Source organism: Acipenser ruthenus, chromosome 5, assembly GCF_902713425.1.
Source record: "Acipenser ruthenus chromosome 5, fAciRut3.2 maternal haplotype, whole genome shotgun sequence".
In the NCBI taxonomy this organism is placed as follows: domain Eukaryota; kingdom Metazoa; phylum Chordata; class Actinopteri; order Acipenseriformes; family Acipenseridae; genus Acipenser; species Acipenser ruthenus.
The window spans coordinates 551,664-575,560 of NC_081193.1; the positions used below are offsets into that span (position 1 = coordinate 551,664).

The 23,897-nt window shown below is 40.2% G+C and overlaps 1 protein-coding gene across 2 annotated transcripts; it reads left to right on the forward strand.

Moving 5' to 3' along the window:
• Positions 1 to 94: 94 nt before the first annotated feature.
• Positions 95 to 16,764, forward strand: lgals8a (galectin 8a). 2 transcript variants are annotated; one of them, XM_034004342.3, is made up of 9 exons: positions 95 to 468; positions 5,656 to 5,744; positions 6,476 to 6,686; positions 8,260 to 8,379; positions 8,516 to 8,566; positions 8,810 to 8,836; positions 9,261 to 9,349; positions 15,297 to 15,462; positions 16,115 to 16,764. In XM_034004342.3, exons 1-9 carry the CDS (start codon positions 430 to 432, stop codon positions 16,262 to 16,264), a joined length of 942 nt encoding a protein of 313 aa, XP_033860233.1. In that variant the 5' UTR covers positions 95 to 429; the 3' UTR covers positions 16,265 to 16,764. The 2 variants fall into 2 exon arrangements, with proteins under 2 accessions (XP_033860233.1, XP_033860234.1); XM_034004343.3 differs by lacking the exon at positions 8,516 to 8,566.
• The last annotated feature ends 7,133 nt before the right edge of the window (positions 16,765 to 23,897 follow it).

The following is a 23,897-nucleotide window of genomic DNA, read 5'->3' on the forward strand; positions in this document are numbered from 1 at the left end:
CAATAAAACAAATACGATACAAGTGTTTATTAAAACAAGAATGACAATAGCCTCACGAATCAGAGGCAGAAACGCGTTTCTCGATTAGCAGTTCAAGGGAGTTTTAATGTGGGCAGTATTATACACCACATGCTTCTACCATTACACAAACAATTTTGATACATGGCCATTATTAATGAGGTCTGACGCAGTACGCAGCTGCATGTTTTTTTATTTCTTTATTTTTGACGTCCTCACGTTATCAGTGTGACGCATTGAAGAAAAAGGGAGAGCGGCGGAGGGTTCTAGAATCCGTCCTCTGAGAGAGACTCAGGAAGTGAAATAAATACGCTGAAGTGATACTGAAACAGTAAACTAGAGCGCCGTAGAAACACCACGCCTAATCCACCTGAACCTGAATAAAAACAGAAGACAACGATTAAAACAACAATGTCCGTTACAGAGCTCAACCGGACGGTTTTAAACCCGGTAAGCAAAGTTCATTTTTAGGGTAGGCTTTTATTTGTGACAAGTCGCGGATTTATTTAAAACTCTGTACTCATGTTTAAACCCCGTATACTTCTAATATTAGTGTAAAACACAAAGTAATTGTGATGACAGTGCCGGCATGTATTGCTTGTGGGACTGGTGATACGACCATTGTAATATTAAATGAAACCAATTAACAGTAGCCCATCATAGTTTATTCTATTAAGTGTTACAAACTGCCAGTGTATGCTTAAAATGCGTAAGCACTGCAAGACGTGGCGGGGACGGGAAAGCTCAAAGATACATCACGTTGATACACCATACTATTATTTGTTTATTTAGCAGACGACTTTATCCAAGTCGACTTATACAGACTAGGATGTGTGAACTATGCATCAGCTGCAGAGTCACTTACAATTACGTCTCACCCGAAAAGACGGAGCACAAGGAGGTTAAATGACTTGCTCAGGGTCACACAATGAGTCAGTGGCTGAGGTGGGATTTGAACCCGGGACCGCCTGGTTACAAGCCTGTTTCTTTAACCACTGGACCACACTGCCTCCTATAGCCTCATATGCTAACATCGACCATGCAAGTGTTATTATCGTTTAACACGCAGTCGTAGTCGTAGTAGTAATATTAGTACTATTATCGATAACTAAAAGACAATAACAACGTACCCTTATAATGAAGGACGAAAACAGGAATGCGCTAAAATAATTAAGAAGGAATGACAGCATAACAACACTATGCGCGGTTAGAACAGAGTCCCTGCCAAACAACATGGGCTTTAATAAAACGGACTCGTTTATAACGTATATAGCGGCTAATACGTACAGTTTTCCTGTTCCGCAGGTTGATATTTTGTGCAAATAGACCGGGACATTAAATGACAGGCGACATGTGTGACGTCAGGTAGAAAAACATTTACCGCTTACGTTTTTCTGCTGTGTTTTTGTTGGGACAGCCGCCGTACAGTTTAAACGTGTAACGTACAGAATTTTAATTACATTGAGCAAAAATATAAATTCATAGCATGGTATTACGTGTTACATTGCACGGCATGGCCCACGGGAGCGTGTTTTGTACAAATTAAAAACTCCCGTTCTTTGGCAGTTTAGTTTTCTTGTATTGTTTATATTTAAATTGTCGCAGTTACAGACAGCATTGCGAATTGTGTTTACGACATACTTCGTTTATAAAGTACTGATTTCCATTGTTCCCGTGTCTTTGAAACCGACAAAGTGAACCTCAAACCCCTTATCCCTGTGATAGTAAGAAGTCTGATAAATAACCTAAAAGTGGAAAGACAGCCTCGGAATGCCACAAATACTGTAAAACAATCAATAGACATGGCGGGGTATATCATTAAAACACTGTGCAAATCTTAACCCCCCTTATATCTCCAACAACAGGAAGTCTAACACACAAAATAAAAGGGGAATGGCTAGAAGATGTTTTGTTAATAACGGCTATATTTTTGTGAACTTTTCAAAAGATCTCAACTATAAATTAATACTAGAATTACTATATTGGGGATTAAAATAAATAAAACGTGCAATACTTTAGATATGTTAATATGCAAGTAATTGTTCCTAATAACTTTCCAAATTATAGACCAAAAGGTACCTAATAATGACCCCTGTGATATTCAGTATCTCTAGTATTTGTCAAAGTCTGTGAGTCTGCATGTTGTCATTGAAAGGGGTAAAATGAATTCCGTTCGTTTTAGTTTAGTATTTTAAGTGGAAACCCTTCTATTAATAGATATTATTAGGTTGATTTTCACTGCATGCATTATTAAGCACCTGTTGTTTTTCTATTTGTTTAGGGCTTCCCAGTCCTTACTCATAACTGGATTTTTGATACACAGAGAGGGGTATCTTGCTCTCCATTCTTATGATTTCCACACTATGACAGGTCGTGTTTTAACAAGGTAGCGCTGTATTGCCCTTCTAGGAATACCTTGAGACTTGATGCACAAATAGATGCACCAACAAACTCAAAAAGCATTTCTTTGAAAGATTGCATGCAGCAGTATACAGCTGGTCTGCTGCACACTGACAGGTAGAACTTATTTTGAAAGTTGTAACATTAGAATTCATCAAACGTATAATACAGTTGCAGAATGAATAAATACATACGAGCACTGGCATAAGAATTGCACAGCACAGAGGGCAGAATAAACAAACACACAACTGACATATATTTGAGCCTTTCTTAAAATTCGGTCAAAGAAATTCCACTGCCGTTTCCTTTTGCATATAGTTGATATCCCTCCAGTTCTGATTTACAGTCAGCATCAAACCCTGGAATACAATCTAACGGGAGAGGTTCTTTATCCAAATGACAAACATGTTGTGGGTCTAAAATCCTTCCTGCCTTCAGAAACGTGTGAGCTGGTTAAATAAAACATGTTTTTATTCTGCATTGACCAGGGTCCCATTTTAACAAAGCAACATGAATCCATGAAAGAAGACCGGGTTAGCCAACTGACGATGCTGAAGTTTAACAGCAAAACATATATAATGCACGAGAACTGAGAAGGGAATTAGTTTGTCTTTCATGCAACAAACATAAGTAACACTTATGAGCTTCTTATGAACAACCTTTTATTTTATTTTTTTATATTATATTCAAATAACAAAACAAATAAATAAATAAATAAACACGGCTTACACATGTTACAGAATATATCAAATGCCCAGATTCCAATGAATGGTTATTATAGCTATACTGTTCAGGGTTCGGAGCCAGAAACGGTAAATCTATTAAAAAAAAAAACCCAAAAAACCAATATCTTCTCATCTGTTGACGAAATATATATTTGCATCCGACAATATCAAGAAAATGTAATACATTTTTTTGACAAAATTATTTGCTTAAAAGTGTTCTGGTAAATTAAAACCTGTAAATAATGTATTTACACGTGAGTTCGCCTTTTAAAATCCTGTTATTCATATTCACAGGGATGTAAGGGTTATGTGAATGTCAGTCGCCATTTACAGCATTCTGTTTATTAATCTGCTAACACGTACTTTGTAGGAATGGGTTGAGCAATTGAAATGGTTAAAGTAACGTGATGGGATGATTGCTTAATGATTGCACATTACATGGCTTATTGTGGAGGCTATATCGACATCTTAGGGCTGTAGGACTAAATTACAGGTTAAAAAAAACAAGTCGTGGGGTTCCCCGAGTGGCTCACCTGGTAGAAGCTTCGCTGGGGAGTGTCGCATTGGCTCTGCCACTCCTGTGGGTTAGGGAGGTAAAACCGGCAGGGACTGTTTCTCCTCATCACGCTACAGCGAACCCTGCTGGCCAGGCGCCCAGAGCGGACACCTGCAGGGCTGGCCTTTGTCCTCCAGAGGTCAGTTGCTCGCTGACATCCACTCTCGAGTTCCTGGGTGAAAGAGGAAGCTGGCTTGGTTGTGGGATCAGAGGACGCCCACGGAGCCTTCGGGTCTCCAGAGCCGTGTGGGGAGTTGCTGCGGTGAGGGGAAAAGCAATTGGGCATTCCAAAGTGGGAGAAGATTGCGGGTAAAATTCTAATTGGACACACTAAATGAAAAAAAACAAGTCGTGAAAAACACAGGGCCCTACTTATCTTTCACTGGTTTTAGTGTATTTCCGGTATTCTGAGACTGTCATTTCAGATAGACGTGCAGTCATTCCCTGTCATTCCAGAGAGCCCTGCAGTCATTCCCTGTCATTCCAGAGAGCCCTGCAGCCATTCCCTGTCATTCCAGAGAGCCCTGCAGTCATTCCAGAGAGCCCTGCAGTCATTCCCTGTCATTCCAGAGCCCTGCAGTCATTCCAGAGAGCCCTGCAGTCATTCCAGAGAGCCCTGCAGTCATTCCCTGTCATTCCAGAGAGCCCTGCAGTCATTCTCTGTCATTCCAGAGAGCCCTGCAGTCTTTCCAGAGAGCCCTGCAGTCATTCCCTGTCATTCCAGAGCCCTGCAGTCATTCCCTGTCATTCCAGAGAGCCCTGCAGTCACTCCCTGTCATTCCAGAGAGCCCTGCCCTGCAGTCATTCCAGAGAGCCCTGCAGTCATTCCTTGTCATTCCACATTTATTTGTGTATTTGACTTCCTGCTATCACGGGAGTAAGGGGTTTTATGATCAGTCAATGGGTTTTAAAGACATAAGCTGTCATTCAGTTTTGTCAGTTGTTTTCACCGGGCATTGTTTTAGTATGTCCCGCTTATAATGCCAGACTAAAGCTGAGTGACGGTGTACTGTACGCTCGCTCGTACACAGAATTGCCATACTATGCAAAATGTTTGAATGTCATCTGTATAAATGACACTTTCCAGCAGAATGACATTGTCGGTATAAAATCTATTTTCTTTGCCTTGGATGAGATAAAAAAGCAGAGCCAGGGACACCCGTCCAGTCGCACCTTGCTAACATACTTTCTAACAAAAAATATTTTCTAAATAAAGTTGTTAGGGCAGGAGAAAGGCAGACAAAAATCAAGCACATCCTATAGACTTGATTTATTAAACGTAAATAAATTATCAACAAAAATAATTATGCAGCGTTCTGTACCAGTGGGGCTACAACAGAGGCACAGTTACAAACCTGTTTCATCCATCTGCCATGCAATAAAAAATGAGCTTCATTCATTTCTTTCTTAATTTCTTGTAGCACATAAAAGGACATTTATAAAATCAAGTTATTCTGTATAACTTGATTTTATTTTTGACATCCATGTCAGCAGCAAGTAACCCATCAAAGAGAGATATTATTTCTGTGAGTTGCCTGTCGTGCAGAATTTTGAATTGCTTTGAGATATGCGCTTACGTAAGCGTTTCATATTAATTTATTCATCGCCATGGTTTCAATGTGAACTTTCGACTTTAAAAATAAAATGCACTTTTTAGACAAAACAGTATAAAACACAAAATGGATCAAGTGAAAATGAAATGAACGCAGTAGTTATTACTTTCCGTTCTGCCTACTTTTCGTTGAGATTGCTTTGAAATGTGTGCTATGAACTACCGTATGTATTTAGAAACTAAAATTAAAGGTAGAAACATTTAAAATCATCAAAATGTTTAAGTCCTGGTGCTCAACCCCTTCCAGACTTGATAGTAACATTGTCTGTCAACGTCATTCCCCACATGATGAAAATGGACAAACCGTTGGAAAATAACAAGAATTCCTTTGACTTGAATTCCAGGTGATTCCTTATACCGGTACTATTTTTGGTGGGCTGCAGCCGGGGGAAATGGTGATCATTCAAGGCAGTGTTCCAAAGGATTCTGAAAGGTATGTCTTTTTTTATGTTGTTTTTAGTACTTGAAGGATTGTCAAAGGGCCCTCTGTTGGCACTTTGCTGGAAAATTAATAGTTTACAACATGATTCAACCGTGATGGTTGCAATCATTCCTTACCATTGTGCTTCAAACATGTCTAACCAACCTGGCTGCTTTTAATATCAGTTCCCTTTGAAAAACATTGAAGTACCAGGACAAAAAAAAAACATCTTGATTTATCCTTGGATGACATCTTCAAATCTCCTGACTTGAGCCAGCACTCCAAGAAGGAGACTGCATTCATAGCAGCTGTACTGATCACAGCCACCAGAGTGTGCACCATATCACCAGCTATCACTGCTGTTACAACTGCTGCAAACATTTTCATGAATCATTAAACCACATGAAAATGTACAGTCTCTCAAACCCATGTAATTAATTGGGTCTTTTTATAGCATTCTTCCTTAGTTTAGCATTATGCTCACTCAAAATGATCAGCATCCCTGTGCTACAGCTTCCTCCCCTCCTGTCCCTGAATCCAGCCTCCACTTTGTTATTCTCCGTGTCTAATACTGCATAGGCATGCTGCTGTTCTGCTCCTCTATTCACAATATTGTCACGCTCTGCTTGCAGCGAATGAACATTGTTAATTTCTGACACAGGTGTGTGGCTTGAGCACAATGCACTGCTGAGAGTGATCGGAATATTCAAGGGCACGTTCCATTCATGGGTTTCTTTCTCCAGATTCCAAGTGGATTTCCAGTGCGGGAGCAGCGTGAAGCCTCGTGCAGATGTGTCCTTCCACCTCAACCCTCGCTTCAAGAAGTCTGCCTATGTAGTCTGCAACACCCTGCAGCAGGAGCGCTGGGGCAAGGAGGAGATCACCTATGAGATGCCCTTTAAAAAGGGACAGCCCTTTGAGACTATCATACTGGTGCAGAGAGACTCGTTTAAGGTGACCTTGTATTCTGTTCACCTGTGCTTCTCTAGAGCAGCGACAGCCTTCATACCTCTTCCTCTAGAGCAGCGACAGCCTTCGCACATTCTCCTCAGAGCAGCGACAGCCTTTACTTCTCCTCTAGAGCAGCGACAGCCTTTACTTCTCCTCTAGAGCAGCGACAGCCTTTACTTCTCCTCTAGAGCAGCGACAGCCTTTACTTCTCCTCTAGAGCAGCGAGAGCCTTCACACCTTTCCTTCTCTAGAGCAGCGACAGCCTTCGCACCTTTCCTTCTCTAGAGCAGCGACAGCCTTCGCACCTTTCCTTCTCCTCTAGAGCAGCGACAGCCTTCATACCTCTTCCTCTAGAGCAGCGACAGCCTTCGCACCTTTCCTTCTCCTCTAGAGCAGCGACAGCCTTCATACCTCTTCCTCTAGAGCAGTGACAGCCTTTGCACCTTTCCTTCTCCTCTAGAGCAGCGACAGCCTTCGCACCTTTCCTTCTCCTCTAGAGCAGCGACAGCCTTCATACCTCTTCCTCTAGAGCAGTGACAGCCTTTGCACCTTTCCTTCTCCTCTAGAGCAGCGACAGCCTTCATACCTCTTCCTCTAGAGCAGCGACAGCCTTCGCACCTTTCCTTCTCCTCTAGAGCAGCGACAGCCTTCATACCTCTTCCTCTAGAGCAGTGACAGCCTTTGCACCTTTCCTTCTCCTCTAGAGCAGTGACAGCCTTCGCACCTTTCCTTCTCCTCTAGAGCAGCGACAGCCTTCACACCTTTCATTCTCCTCTAGAGCAGTGACAGCCTTCGCACCTTTCCTTCTCCTCTAGAGCAGCGACAGCCTTTCCTTCTCCTCTAGAGCAGCGACAGCCTTTACTTCTCCTCTAGAGCAGCGACAGCCTTTACTTCTCCTCTAGAGCAGCGACAGCCTTCACACCTTTACACCTTTATAACACATTCCTGCAATCAAAGGATTTGGCCCTGGAACTACGCAGCTTTTTTTTAATTTGGCATTTTTGGAGACATCACCAATGTATATGACTGCCCTCTTTAATCTGACATTGTTGTTTTTGTACATGTGAAATGTTTTACCCTTGAAGAGTGCCTACCAATGATAAACAAGCATTAATATCTTCATTAGTATTAGTTAGCTTTGCTGTGGATCACATGGTCCGTTTGCAGCAAGACGATTGGAGGACAAGTGTACAAGGAATTTGCAGCAACTTTTTATCTATAGCCTGGAATTAAATATTTGCATGTCCCAAATAAAAGAACACAGAACAAAACATCTTCAGCCCAAGCAAAGTGGAGTTGGAGCCATGATGAAGTTACTTGAGTTAATAAGAGAATAAAATGGATTGGGTCCCTGACAGGCTAATAGGGAACTCTAAAATAAAATAAATACATAAGTGAATGAAAGGGATTGTAAAACTTTAGTTCTCGCTGCTTGTGTTGCGCTGTCTTCAATCAGATTGTACGCAGCGGCTCACCTCTGTGTCTCTGTTTAGTGCTGCAGGCCTTTTCATCGTCTGCTTTATCACTGCTTGCTTTTCTCCACCCCAGAGTAAATGCACTGCTTATCTTCTCTTAGGTGGCAGTAAATGGAAGACACTTACTGCAGTACAAGCACAGAGTGGACCTGGAGAGGGTTGACACGCTTGGGATTAGTGGACAAGTGCAGATTCAGGCAATTGGATTTGTTCCGAACACTGTAAGCATAAAGAGCTGACCCTGCTGTCTGTTTGTGGTGTTCATTGTGGTTCGTGCTGCAGTCTGTTTGTGGTGTTCATTGTGGTTCGTGCTGCAGTGTGTGTTTGTGTTTACTAGAGTTTTGGTTACATTTTCAGACATCCACTCCACCAGCACCCACTATGATGATCAAGGAAACCAAAGTGAATGTAAGGGTTGGTTTGATTTCCGTCTGATTTTAAATATTGGATTTTCTTTAGTGATGCAAAAGATAACTTTCAAACTTGCTATTTTGCCAGCTGAGAAAAAGCATCAAATGAGGTAATTCCTTTTCCTTGCAGTACTGAACTCCATACAAACTTAAACCACTTTATATTAATCTTTGCAGTATTCATGTCTGTGTCAGTCTAACAAAGTAACCAAATTAAAAAATATATCCATTTATTTTTCAGCCAATTCTTTCTGCGACTCCTGATTTTGTGAGTATTGTGTTTTTTTTTTTTATCAATACTTAATTTGTTTGTTCTCTCTCTCTCTCTCTCTCTCTCTCTCTCTCTCTCTCTCTCTCTCTCTCTCTCTCTCTCTCTCTCTCTCTCTCTCTCTCTCTCTCTCTCTCTCTCTCTCTCTCTCTCTCTCTCTCTCTCTCTCTCTCTCTCTCTCTCTCTCTCTCTCTCTCTCTCTCTCTCTCTCTCTCTCTCTCTCTCTCTATATATATATATATATATATATATATATATATATATATATATATATATATATATATATATATAGAATCTCAGGTTAAGAAATGACATTGAAATGCTGTTTAATTTGAATTTATTTGGTTTAGTTCACAGTGGCATGCATTTTCACATTAAAATGGATGTTTACCTTTTTAAATACTTCTTGTATCTATCAAACAAGACTCTCCCTTACAAGGGAAGACTACCTAATGGACTGAGTCCAGGACAGACCATTACCATCAGAGGGGAAGTCAGTGCATATCCACATAGGTAAGTATAGATAACCATACTGATAGTGTCCTGCAAAAAAGCAGTAGACAATGCCAGCACGGGAGGGCTATTCACTTCCAGTTTAATAGATCCAGGCAATGCCAGCACGGGAGGGCTATTCACTTCCAGTTTAATAGATCCAGGCAATGCCAGCACGGAGGGCTATTCACTTCCAGTTTAATAGATCCAGGCAATGCCAGCACGGGAGGGCTATTCACTTCCAGTTTAATAGATCCAGGCAATGCCAGCACGGGAGGGCTACTCACTTCCAGTTTAATAGATCCAGGCAATGCCAGCACGGGAGGGCTACTCACTTCCAGTTTAATAGATCCAGGCAATGCCAGCACGGGAGGGCTACTCACTTCCAGTTTAATAGATCCAGGCAATGCCAGCACGGGAGGGCTATTCACTTCCAGTTTAATAGATCCAGGCAATGCCAGCACGGGAGGGCTACTCACTTCCAGTTTAATAGATCCAGGCAATGCCAGCACGGGAGGGCTGTTCACTTCCAGTTTAATAGATCCAGGCAATGCCAGCACGGGAGGGCTGTTCACTTCCAGTTTAATAGATCCAGGCAATGCCAGCACGGGAGGGCTGTTCACTTCCAGTTTAATAGATCCAGGCAATGCCAGCACGGGAGGGCTGTTCACTTCCAGTTTAATAGATCCAGGCAATGCCAGCACGGGAGGGCTGTTCACTTCCAGTTTAATAGATCCAGGCAATGCCAGCACGGGAGGGCTGTTCACTTCCAGTTTAATAGATCCAGGCAATGCCAGCACGGGAGGGCTACTCACTTCCAGTTTAATAGATCCAGGCAATGCCAGCACGGGAGGGCTACTCACTTCCAGTTTAATAGATCCAGGCAATGCCAGCACGGGAGGGCTATTCACTTCCAGTTTAATAGATCCAGGCAATGCCAGCACGGGAGGGCTGTTCACTTCCAGTTTAATAGATCCAGGCAATGCCAGCACGGGAGGGCTGTTCACTTCCAGTTTAATAGATCCAGGCAATGCCAGCACGGGAGGGCTGTTCACTTCCAGTTTAATAGATCCAGGCAATGCCAGCACGGGAGGGCTACTCACTTCCAGTTTAATAGATCCAGGCAATGCCAGCACGGGAGGGCTGTTCACTTCCAGTTTAATAGATCCAGGCAATGCCAGCACGGGAGGGCTGTTCACTTCCAGTTTAATAGATCCAGGCAATGCCAGCACGGGAGGGCTGTTCACTTCCAGTTTAATAGATCCAGGCAATGCCAGCACGGGAGGGCTATTCACTTCCAGTTTAATAGATCCAGGCAATGCCAGCACGGGAGGGCTACTCACTTCCAGTTTAATAGATCCAGGCAATGCCAGCACGGGAGGGCTATTCACTTCCAGTTTAATAGATCCAGGCAATGCCAGCACGGGAGGGCTATTCACTTCCAGTTTAATAGATCCAGGCAATGCCAGCACGGGAGGGCTATGGAACTTTTTGAATACCAAAAATAAAGCATAACACTGTTAAAGTAAAAATGAACTCCACTACAAACTTGCAACCAACTCAACATTGCCTTATTGACTTAAAAACCATGATATGTTTCACATCAAAACCATATTTACAGCCACTACTGTGCAGTTCCCAAACATACAAAAAAGGTCAAATCAAATTACAGGAAAAAAAAAAAAACATATCTTGCCTTTTATAGATGTTTAGATCACCAGGTCCACTCTTCTCTTTTTCATTGCAAACTTGTCGATTACTTCATCGGGTGACACTATAATGTCTCTGTGCTCAGAAAGCAAAGTGCGTCCATTCAGTCTAGATTCTCCCATTGTATTTCTTGCGTTGGGTTTAATTGGAGACAATCGTGAGAAACCTCTTTGGTTTCAGTGGTCACTGGCAGTGTTGCAAAGATCCGCAGTAGTTTGGAAAGAAGTTATTAAGAGCATCCTGCTCGTTTGGTTGTTAGTAGCTTATTGATCCCAGAATCTCATCAAGCAGCTTCTTGAAGGATCCCAGGGTGTAAGCTTCAACAACATTACTGGGGGAGTTGGTTCCAGACCCTCACAATTCTCTGTGTAAAAAAGTTCCTCCTATTTTTAATGAAAGTAAAAATTTGCATCATGACGATCAACCCATCTTGTTTCACAGAGTGATAACCAATCGACTTTTCTTTTGATCTGGTAAAACACATTGGATTTAGTTTCTCAAGCATGCAGATCGCAAGGCAGATTTGTGAAAAAATTGCAAATTTCTGACACAGTACCAAAACAGTTCCTTACTGAACAGAGCAGCACTTGTTGAGAACTAAATTGAGCCTGTGGCTGGCACAATGAACACAGCATGCATATTCATACTTTTCTCTTAGCTTTGCTTGTGCCCCATTTAAGTGGCCACTCATTGCACTTGTGCCTTGTAAAAATGTAACATCAAGGCCAGTAGCAGTTTCCACTAGAATTAGCGATTGCCTCCCCTGTCAACTTTTCTGTGTTGACAAATGAAAGAAAGTCTTCTTTTATCACATAGCGACTGCTGTCATTCTCATCCACATGCCTCCTAATACCCACAGACAACTGCTCTCTCCCCAGTGCCTCTTTCATTTCATCCGCTAGAACAGCGAAACACTCGGCTGAATTTTATTTTTTTAGTATGATTTCTCCAGTTACATTTAGCAGCTCATTTTGTATTTCGGGGCATTAGAAGTAGCAGGTTTAGATGATCTAGAAAGGACGCTATTGCCCCCTCGTGGTCTATATCTGAGCAAGGCTCTGAAATTAGTCATTTTGAACTGGTTCTTCTACACCAAGTGGCCCTGAATCTTTATGCCCACATAAAGCTAATTCCTGGAAACCACACAGAATGAAGGTTTCTGTTATGCTGTTTTAGTTTTTTTTCTTTTCTCGGCAACATGCTTCTTCCTCTCCAAATCAAGCTTAAGAGCTGGGTCTTGTGTTTAGGGCTGTGTCTTGTGTTTAGGGCTATGAATTCTGTTTAGAGCTGTGTCTTGTGTTTAGAGCTGGGTCTTGTGTTTAGGGCTGTGTCTTGTATTTAGGGCTGTGTCTTGTGTTTAGGGCTATGAATTCTGTTTAGAGCTGTGTGTTGTGTTTAGGGCTATGAATTCTGTTTAGAGCTGTGTCTTGTGTTTAGGGCTATAAATTCTGTTTAGAGCTGTGTGTTGTGTTTAGAGCTGTGTGTTGTGTTTAGAGCTGTGTCTTGTGTTTAGGGCTGTGTCTTGTGTTTAGGGCTATGAATTCTGTTTAGAGCTGTGTCTTGTGTTTAGGGTTATGAATTCTGTTTAGAGCTGTGTGTTGTGTTTAGGGCTATGAATTCTGTTTAGAGCTGCGTGTTGTTTTTAGAGCTGTGTGTTGTGTTTAGGGCTATGAATTCTGTTTAGAGCTGTGTGTTGTGTTTAGAGCTGTGTGTTGTGTTTAGAGCTGTGTGTTGTGTTTAGGGTTATGAATTCTGTTTAGAGCTGTGTGTTGTGTTTAGGGTTATGAATTCTGTTTAGAGCTGTGTGTTGTGTTTAGGGTTATGAATTCTGTTTAGAGCTGTGTGTTGTGTTTAGGGTTATGAATTCTGTTTAGAGCTGTGTGTTGTGTTTAGAGCTGCGTGTTGTTTTTAGAGCTGTGTGTTGTGTTTAGGGCTATGAATTCTGTTTAGAGCTGTGTGTTGTGTTTAGAGCTGTGTGTTGTGTTTAGAGCTGTGTGTTGTGTTTAGGGTTATGAATTCTGTTTAGAGCTGTGTGTTGTGTTTAGGGTTATGAATTCTGTTTAGAGCTGTGTGTTGTGTTTAGGGTTATGAATTCTGTTTAGAGCTGTGTGTTGTGTTTAGGGTTATGAATTCTGTTTAGAGCTGTGTGTTGTGTTTAGGGCTATGAATTCTGTTTAGAGCTGTGTGTTGTGTTTAGGGTTATGAATTCTGTTTAGAGCTGTGTGTTGTGTTTAGGGTTATGAATTCTGTTTAGAGCTGTGTGTTGTGTTTAGGGTTATGAATTCTGTTTAGAGCTGTGTGTTGTTTTTAGAGCTGTGTGTTGTGTTTAGAGCTGTGTGTTGTGTTTAGGGTTATGAATTCTGTTTAGAGCTGTGTGTTGTGTTTAGGGTTATGAATTCTGTTTAGAGCTGTGTGTTGTGTTTAGGGTTATGAATTCTGTTTAGAGCTGTGTGTTGTGTTTAGGGTTATGAATTCTGTTTAGAGCTGTGTGTTGTGTTTAGAGCTGTGTGTTGTTTTTAGAGCTGTGTGTTGTTTTTAGAGCTGTGTGTTGTGTTTAGGGTTATGAATTCTGTTTAGAGCTGTGTGTTGTGTTTAGGGTTATGAATTCTGTTTAGAGCTGTGTGTTGTGTTTAGGGTTATGAATTCTGTTTAGAGCTGTGTGTTGTGTTTAGGGCTATGAATTCTGTTTAGAGCTGTGTGTTGTGTTTAGGGTTATGAATTCTGTTTAGAGCTGTGTGTTGTGTTTAGGGTTATGAATTCTGTTTAGAGCTGTGTGTTGTGTTTAGGGTTATGAATTCTGTTTAGAGCTGTGTGTTGTGTTTAGGGCTATGAATTCTGTTTAGAGCTGTGTGTTGTGTTTAGGGTTATGAATTCTGTTTAGAGCTGTGTGTTGTGTTTAGGGTTATGAATTCTGTTTAGAGCTGTGTGTTGTTTTTAGAGCTGTGTGTTGTTTTTAGAGCTGTGTGTTGTTTTTAGAGCTGTGTGTTGTGTTTAGAGCTGTGTGTTGTGTCTTCTGTTTTCCTTTGCAGCACACGTTTAAAGTCCTCTGCACTGACACTAGAATCCCCATTATACCTTTTGTTTTTTTTTAATGCTCACGAAAAACATCAAGTGCATGCTTCCAGTCACAAAACTGCTTGTTTACTAGTCTCCCTGGTTTCTGATGACCACCCTTTCCCACAGTTTCAAAAGAAAATGCTACGCAGTATTTGCAAAAGTATCCGTCTAATGCAGCAGAATAAACTAGTCAAAGAAATGTGCCGATGACACTGAAAGCTTAACTTTCCAGAAACTGGGAATAAGTACCCCTGTCCTGGTATCCAACTCTCCAATAAAATTGTTGCCCTCTCTGATTGTGTCAACTCCCGCTTGTTGATAAAATGAGCAGTGTCATTACTGTAATTGTCTCCAGACTCCAGGTACATGTTCAGTTGTCTGTCTCTCTCGATTTTAGTTGAAGTCACTGCAGAAATGCTGGTAGTGGACTCACCTGAGGGTCTACCTTCTGACAGGTCATCAACAGTTTTCTGCTGTTTAGAGACGGTGGGACAAGCAAAGAAATCACTGATTTTTGTATTATTTTTTCCATTTCCCGCACTGCTGTTATTTGCCGAGGCCACGCTTCATCAGGTCTTTTGAGTTTCAACGTCTCGTAGCGCGTCCGTTTGGACTGTAAAATGTACGTCTTCATGCATTGTCCAATCAGAAGAGTTCAAGTGTGAAACGACAGCAATCTGCCAATCACAAACAGAAATGTGTTCATCTAATGTTATTTGAAAGGTGCACTTTGGCAGACAAGCATTTCACTGGTTAGAGGTTGCACCAGTTGGGACTGGAGGTTCATAATTGTCACAGCTGGCTTTTTTTTTTTTTCTCCAAACAACGCAGACATTTTGGCATTTCGATTTTCGGGGGGGGGGGGGGGGGGTTCAAACCCCTAAAACCACCCCCCTGTCTACGTCACTGCCTATGACTTACATGGAGGTTTAAATAATTTAGAACATAACTGCTTGACCATTTGGTTATCCCTACTAAAGGCTGGTAAAGTATTACAGCAGAGTTTGCACAAGAACCCAAACATGCCAACATTCCACCTTGCTGTTTAAATACTGAAAAGACTGCAGATTTAAGTGTGCAATTTTTATTTTTCCAATTATTTTTGAGAGCTTCAAGGCTGGTGTAGAGGTGATGGTGCCCCCTGGCTGTTAGTGGTAAATGCATTCTAATGGCCCTACTGTATGTGTCTGTTATGGTGTAGTTTTACAGTTAACCTGAGCTCCAGTGACTCCAGTGACATTGCTCTGCATCTGAACTCCCGGATGAAAAGTAACACCTTTGTTAGGAATTCGTACCTCAGAGACAGCTGGGGAGCGGAGGAGGTTTCGCAGCCAGAGTTCCCCTTCACTGCTGGACAATACTTCGAGGTAGGAGCTTGCAGCTGCTATGTATACTGAGGATGGTTATGAACATACTGATTTACACACTTCAGATCTAGGATGAACTCCTAGTTAATGCACTTTTAACATCCACTTCATACAAGTTCTATCACATTGTACACACAGCACTGTGATTATCAGCTTTGATCTGTGTAATATTAATGGTCCTGCTGCACACATCTTATTTTCTAGATTAGTTGCAGGTCATGTCAATTATATTCCAGCAAATATTAGAAATATTTCCAAATCTATAAAATACAGTACATCAAAAATCACAATATGTATCGGACACCATTTTAGGCTACCAAAAACAAAAAGAAATTTGTATTTTCCTTGGCCTGTTTGTAAAGGTACCTGTAAACACACTGCAGTTAAATTGTGGAGTTTTATTAGTGGAGAAAAATGAATGCATCTATTTACAAGGATGTGTCAATCTTGCATTTCCCCTTTTGATTCTGGGATTGCTTGCTGCTAATTGAATAGCTATTTGCTCCAGCTTATAGGGCACATACAGTTTTCTTATTGGAATAAATGTGTGTTTGGATGTTCAGCCTCATGTGTTGCATACCTGTGGATAATGTGTTTGAATGTGGCGTGACCTGAACATTCCAAATGGAATTGTCCCACGCTTGTGTTCTAGATGCTGCTCTGCTGTGATCCCAGCCAGTTTAAAGTTGCAGTGAATGGAGTGCACGTGCTGGATTACAAACATCGAGTCAAGGGCCTTGAAAAGATCAATCAGCTAGAGATCATGGGCGACGTCAAACTACTGGATGTGAAAATCTGGTGAACTAAACCACTGTGGTGCAGTAAAGAGCACAGAGAGGGCTTCAGGTTCCACTGAAAGAATGGATTCTTCATCTAGGTTGATTGATTAAATGCATGTTTACAGTTGTATGTTTCAGTACCTGTTCAGTTACAGCAGGAGTGGCCAAAGCTGGCCCTTCCAGTCCTGGTCTTTGTTCCAGCCCCATTTGAAATTATTTCATTGAACCAGTGAAATCTCCTCCAGACCCCGAGGTAGCTCCTGTTAAACCTGGAGTGGCATGAATGGACCTCCAGGACCGGGATTGCACACCCCTGCTTTACATAATGCAGTGTATTAATCTGCATTAAACAGCTTCAATATTTTTCACATTGTTTTAGAATAGTGCTTTAGGAATCTGTTATGATTTTTTTTTTTTTTCCCCCAGGGCAATTTTTCTGAATGCAAATAAAGTGCTGTGTTATAACTTAAAAATAGAACTACAATATCATATACCCTAAATCAATAAAAGCTGATAAACTGGATGAAGAGTCATTTTCATATAACAAGAGGTTTACAGAATGTTGGTGCTAGCGTGCAGTAGTGAGTGTGTGTGTGTGTGTGTGTGTTATGTGTGCTGTATTTGGTTGTGGGCAGGCGAATGGGTAGTGGACCATTTGGAGTGAACCAAATGTTCGCAAAATCTTTTTTTTTTTTTAACGCATGGCCAAACGATAAAACATGTTTAATTTCTTTACAATATCCTGGCTGCTATATATTGGTATCATATCTTCATGAAGATCATTCATCTTTTTGTATTTTATGGTGAGCGTTTTTTTGCTCTTGTCTATCTTTGATTCTCATGTGTTTTTTGTTCTTGTCTCTATCTTTGATTCTCATGTGTTTTTTGTTCTTGTCTATCTCTTTGATTCTCATGTTTTTTGCTCTTGTCTATCTCTTTAATTCTCATGTGTTTTTGTTCTTGTCTATCTCTTTGATTCTCATGTTTTTTTGTTCTTGTCTCTCTTTTTGATTCTCATGTGTTTTTGTTCTTGTCTATCTCTTTGATTCTCATGTGTTTTTGTTCTTGTCTATCTCTTTGATTCTCATGTGTTTTTGTTCTTGTCTATCTCTTTGATTCTCATGTGTTTTTGTTCTTGTCTCACTTTTTGATTCTCATGTGTTTTTGTTCTTGTCTATCTCTTTGACTCTCATGTTTTTTGTTCTTGTCTATCTCTTTGATTCTCATGTTTTTTGTTGTCTCTCTTTGATTCTCATGTTTTTTTGCTCTTGTCTATCTCTGATTCTCATGTGTTTTTTGTTCTTGTCTATCTCTTTGATTCTCATGTTTTTTTGTTCTTGTCTCTCTTTGATTCTCATGTGTTTTTGTTCTTGTCTATCTCTTTGATTCTCATGTGTTTTTGCTCTTGTCTATCTCTTTGATTCTCATGTGTTTTTGCTCTTGTCTATCTCTTTGATTCTCATGTGTTTTGCTCTTGTCTATCTCTTTGATTCTCATGTGTTTTGCTCTTGTCTATCTCTTTGATTCTCATGTGTTTTTTGTTCTTGTCTCTCTTTGATTCTCATGTTTTTTGTTCTTGTCTATCTCTTTGATTCTCATGTGTTTTTGTTCTTGTCTCACTTTTTGATTCTCATGTGTTTTTGTTCTTGTCTATCTCTTTGACTCTCATGTTTTTTGTTCTTGTCTATCTCTTTGATTCTCATGTTTTTTGTTGTCTCTCTTTGATTCTCATGTTTTTTTGCTCTTGTCTATCTCTGATTCTCATGTGTTTTTTGTTCTTGTCTATCTCTTTGATTCTCATGTTTTTTTGTTCTTGTCTCTCTTTGATTCTCATGTGTTTTTGTTCTTGTCTATCTCTTTGATTCTCATGTGTTTTTGCTCTTGTCTATCTCTTTGATTCTCATGTGTTTTTGCTCTTGTCTATCTCTTTGATTCTCATGTGTTTTGCTCTTGTCTATCTCTTTGATTCTCATGTGTTTTTGTTCTTGTCTCGCTTTTTGATTCTCATGTGTTTTTGTTCTTGTCTATCTCTTTGATTCTCATGTTTTTTGTTCTTGTCTATCTCTTTGATTCTCATGTTTTTTGTTGTCTCTCTTTGATTCTCATGTTTTTTTGCTCTTGTCTATCTCTGATTCTCATGTGTTTTTTGTTCTTGTCTATCTCTTTGATTCTCATGTTTTTTGCTCTTGTCTATCTCTTTGATTCTCATGTGTTTTTTGTTCTTGTCTATCTCTTTGATTCTCGTGTTTTTTGTTCTTGTCTATCTCTTTGATTCTCATGTGTTTTTTGTTCTTGTCTATCTCTTTGATTCTCGTGTTTTTTTGTTGTCTATCTTTGATTCTCGTGTTTTTTTTGTTCTTGTCTCTTTGATTCTCATGTGTTTTTGTTCTTGTCTATCTCTTTGATTCTCATGTGTTTTTGTTCTTGTCTCTGATTCTCACGTTTTTTGTTCTTGTCTATCTCTTTGATTCTCATGTTTTTTTTGTTCTTGTCTCTCTTTGATTCTCATGTGTTTTTGTTCTTGTCTATCTTTGATTCTCATGTGTTTTTGTTCTTGTCTATCTTTGATTCTCATGTGTTTTTGTTCTTGTCTATCTCTTTGATTCTCATGTTTTTTTTGTTCTTGTCTCTCTTTGATTCTCATGTGTTTTTGTTCTTGTCTCTCTTTGATTCTCATGTGTTTTTGCTCTTGTCTATCTCTGATTCTCATGTGTTTTTTGTTCTTGTCTATCTCTTTGATTCTCATGTGTTTTTTGTTCTTGTCTCTTTGATTCTCATGTGTTTTTGTTCTTGTCTATCTTTGATTCTCATGTTTTTTGTTCTTGTCTCTGATTCTCACGTTTTTTGTTCTTGTCTATCTCTTTGATTCTCATGTGTTTTTGTTCTTGTCTATCTCTTTGATTCTCATGTGTTTTTGTTCTTGTCTCTATCTTTGATTCTCATGTGTTTTTGTTCTTGTCTCTATCTTTGATTCTCATGTTTTTTTGTTCTTGTCTCTCTTTGATTCTCATGTTTTTTTGTTCTTGTCTCTCTTTGATTCTCATGTGTTTTTGTTCTTGTCTATCTCTTTGATTCTCATGTGTTTTTGTTCTTGTCTATCTCTTTGATTCTCATGTGTTTTTGTTCTTGTCTCTCTTTGATTCTCATGTTTTTTTGCTCTTGTCTATCTCTGATTCTCGTGTGTTTTTGTTCTTGTGTCTATCTTTGATTCTCGTGTGTTTTTGTTCTTGTCTCTATCTTTGATTCTCGTGTGTTTTTGTTCTTGTCTCTATCTTTGATTCTCGTGTGTTTTTGTTCTTGTCTCTATCTTTGATTCTCGTGTGTTTTTGTTCTTGTCTCTATCTTTGATTCTCATGTGTTTTTTGTTCTTGTCTATCTCTTTGATTCTCATGTGTTTTTTGTTCTTGTCTATCTCTTTGATTCTCGTGTGTTTTTGTTCTTGTCTCTATCTTTGATTCTCATGTGTTTTTGTTCTTGTCTATCTCTTTGATTCTCACGTTTTTTGCTCTTGTCTATCTCTTTGATTCTCATGTGTTTTTGTTCTTGTCTATCTCTTTGATTCTCGTGTGTTTTTGTTCTTGTCTCTATCTTTGATTCTCGTGTGTTTTTGTTCTTGTCTATCTTTGATTCTCATGTGTTTTTGTTCTTGTCTATCTCTTTGATTCTCGTGTGTTTTTGTTCTTGTCTCTATCTTTGATTCTCGTGTGTTTTTGTTCTTGTCTATCTCTTTGATTCTCGTGTTTTTTTGTTCTTGTCTCTCTTTGATTCTCGTGTTTTTTTGCTCTTGTCTATCTCTGATTCTCATGTGTTTTTTGTTCTTGTCTCTATCTTTGATTCTCATGTGTTTTTGTTCTTGTCTCTATCTTTGATTCTCATGTGTTTTTGTTCTTGTCTATCTCTTTGATTCTCATGTTTTTTTGTTCTTGTCTCTCTTTGATTCTCATGTTTTTTTGCTCTTGTCTATCTCTGATTCTCATGTGTTTTTTGTTCTTGTCTCTATCTTTGATTCTCATGTGTTTTTTGTTCTTGTCTATCTCTTTGATTCTCGTGTGTTTTTGTTCTTGTCTCTATCTTTGATTCTCATGTGTTTTTGTTCTTGTCTATCTCTTTGATTCTCACGTTTTTTGCTCTTGTCTATCTCTTTGATTCTCATGTGTTTTTGTTCTTGTCTATCTCTTTGATTCTCGTGTGTTTTTGTTCTTGTCTCTATCTTTGATTCTCGTGTGTTTTTGTTCTTGTCTATCTTTGATTCTCATGTGTTTTTGTTCTTGTCTATCTCTTTGATTCTCATGTGTTTTTGTTCTTGTCTATCTCTTTGATTCTCGTGTGTTTTTGTTCTTGTCTCTATCTTTGATTCTCGTGTGTTTTTGTTCTTGTCTATCTTTGATTCTCATGTGTTTTTGTTCTTGTCTATCTCTTTGATTCTCGTGTGTTTTTGTTCTTGTCTCTATCTTTGATTCTCATGTGTTTTTGTTCTTGTCTATCTCTTTGATTCTCGTGTTTTTTTGTTCTTGTCTCTCTTTGATTCTCGTGTTTTTTTGCTCTTGTCTATCTCTGATTCTCATGTGTTTTTTGTTCTTGTCTCTATCTTTGATTCTCATGTGTTTTTGTTCTTGTCTCTATCTTTGATTCTCATGTGTTTTTGTTCTTGTCTATCTCTTTGATTCTCATGTTTTTTTGTTCTTGTCTCTCTTTGATTCTCATGTTTTTTTGCTCTTGTCTATCTCTGATTCTCATGTGTTTTTTGTTCTTGTCTCTATCTTTGATTCTCATGTGTTTTTTGTTCTTGTCTCTATCTTTGATTCTCATGTGTTTTTGTTCTTGTCTTGCTTTTTGATTCTCATGTTTTTTTGTTCTTGTCTATCTTTTTGATTCTCATGTTTTTTTATTCTTGTCTATCTTTTTGATTCTCATGTTTTTTTTATTCTTGTCTATTGTAGCACAGCGGTGAGGGGGTTGAAATCCTCCCCGCAGTAAAATGTGTAGTTTTGTTAATTGGGGAAGAGTTTTGTTAATTGTTTTATTATTAATTATCCCCAGCACCTGGTAGCTATTGTTAAATTAGAACCAGGTGCAGGGTATTTAAGAGAGGCAGTCAGTTTGCTCAGGGCTGCTAAGGAGAAGGAGGCAGAAAGGAGTGCTCTGCTTCCTGGCAGTTGTGAGGTAAAAGTGTGCTGTATTAAACCTGTGTGGTTTTTTGTTTATTGTTTGGTAGGGAAACGGCCTAGCTGTCCCACTTGTAGTCAGGGTGTTCCTGTGTGTTTAGTTAGTACTCCTTTTGAGGAGTTAGGCTTTTGTTTGTTTTGTTTGGGGTTTATGAATAAATATACAGGCCCTGTCCTGTTTAAATAACCTCTGTGGTCCAGTAAATGTTTCTTTTACAATCAAGAAGGTCCCGAATTGTAGCAAGGCACCCCTACTTTGTTACACTATCTCTTTGATTCTCATGTTTTTTTGTTCTTGTCTATCTTTTTTAATTTCATGTTTGCATGTTCTTGTCTATCTTTTTTTATTCTAATGTTTTTTTGCACTGATCCAGGTCTGATGTTGCTGATTTGAAAAATTACCAATGGCAGCAGGTATAAAACTTAGAGCCACAGCCAAGCTTAACGGCGTCTCTGGATAGACAGAGCTGTCTTAACTTTTAACAAGGTGTGATATTAGTGTGAGAAGAGCAATAGTGTGGAATGTGATCTCTGTGTGGAAGAGGCCAGTATTAAAATGAATATGTGATCTCTGTGTGAAAGGCTCACTGCGCACCACGAACCCTATAGTCTGGCCGGGCGCCTGCGGGCTTGCCTGTAAGCTGCCCTGAGCTGTGTTGTCCTCCGATGCGGTATGCATGGTGAGTCTGCAGTGTGAAAAGAAGCGGTCGGCTGACGACAGCGTGTGTTCGTCTTCGCTGCTCCCAAGTCATCACACCTGGATATTCCTGACAATGAAGTGTGCCTGATGCCTGCACATATAATATTGTCTTTGCTGTGGCTACAGTATTCACCTGGAGAGTGAAAAAACTCAAGGAAACGTGAACTGGATTGCTTCCCTATTATTATTATTATTATTAAATTAATAGCCCATTAATTAACAATCATCAACCTTTGCAGTGCCCTCCACCCCCATGCAAGCTACACAGTTTTAAATAGCCAGGCTTTGTCTCTTGATTTTATTAGATGCAGCATATCATTTTTTCCTCCAGTAGGTAGTTGTTAGGGGTGCATTGCATTGATCTCCTGTTTCCGGTCTCACAAGACTGCTGCGCCTGCACTTATAGTACAGATGTTCTGGTAAAACAGGTGGTACAATCCATTATGCGAAGTGTGTGCTTTATAGGTGCTTAGAAATACAAAGAATCTGTTTACAAGGAAGTCTATCTGCTTTAAAAACATTCTTCTATCCGTTACGCTTACATTTTCATTTCAGTGTTACAGTTCACAGTTTTATTACGTGGTCAGAGACCAGTCTATTGCTAGTTGAACTCCTCTAACCTCCAGATATATCCTTCCATTGATGCTGTGTACTTTAAATACTCCTGTCATTTGGAGTCTTACCTTGCTTTTTACTTTAGTACACTAATGACACACGGCATGTTTGAACTGCTGGGTTTAATAACCTTAATATACAAAGAGCTGTGTTAGATCTGCATTCCCAGTGACAGACCTGGGTTACAGTCTCTGTGCATTCCCAATGACAGACCTGTGTTCCAGTCTGTGCATTCCCAGTGACAGACCTGTGTTCCAGTCTGTGCATTCCCAGTGACAGACCTGGGTTCCAGTCTGTGCATTCCCAGTGACAGACCTGGGTTCCAGTCTGTGCATTCCCAGTGACAGACCTGGGTTACAGTCTGTGCATTCCCAGTGACAGACCTGGGTTACAGTCTCTGTGCATTCCCAGTGACAGACCTGTGTTACAGTCTGTGCATTCCCAGTGACAGACCTGGGTTACAGTCTCTGTGCATTCCCAGTGACAGACCTGTGTTACAGTCTGTGCATTCCCAGTGACAGACCTGGGTTACAGTCTGCATTCCCAGTGACAGACCTGTGTTACAGTCTGTGCATTCCCAGTGACAGACCTGGGTTACAATCTGCATTCCCAGTGACAGACCTGGGTTACAGTCTGCATTCCCAGTGACAGACCTGCGTTACAGTCTCTGTGCATTCCCAGTGACAGACCTGTTACAGTCTGTGCATTCCCAGTGACAGACCTGCGTTACAGTCTCTGTGCATTCCCAGTGACAGACCTGTGTTACAGTCTGCATTCCCAGTGACAGACCTGGGTTACAGTCTCTGTGCATTCCCAGTGACAGGGACCTGCTTAGTAAGTGAAGTGTGAGAATCTAAAAGTTCAGCTGCTTACACAACAGTGTGAGAGAGCTGAGCTCTGAATAAAAACTTGCTTTGCACACATAGATTTGTATCCAGCAGTTCACTCTTGTGAAGGGGCACAGTGCGCGGTTTAGAACAGCAGCGACACTCTGCCACTTCATCTACATTCAAACCACTCCTTCAGCTGCACGGCCTTCACCAATGCTTCCGGTCTGTCAGCTAGTAAAAGCTGCTACTCTTAGCAAACTAGGACACAAACTCAGGTGCACCTTTGACTTGTTGGGACACATCCCTGGTAATGTATACAGAGCTATTCAACAGTACTGCACAGAAC

What these genes read in the sequence shown, in the direction of transcription:
- lgals8a (XM_034004342.3), top strand. Translation starts at nt 430, where the DNA reads ATGTCCGTTACAGAGCTCAACCGGACGGTTTTAAACCCG. An exon ending in TCAAGGAAACCAAAGTGAAT is followed by an intron (nt 8,567 to 8,809) that starts GTAAGGGTTGGT and finishes TTTATTTTTCAG; the next exon opens with CCAATTCTTTCTGCGACTCC. An exon ending in CTGCTGGACAATACTTCGAG is followed by an intron (nt 15,463 to 16,114) that starts GTAGGAGCTTGC and finishes CTTGTGTTCTAG; the next exon opens with ATGCTGCTCTGCTGTGATCC.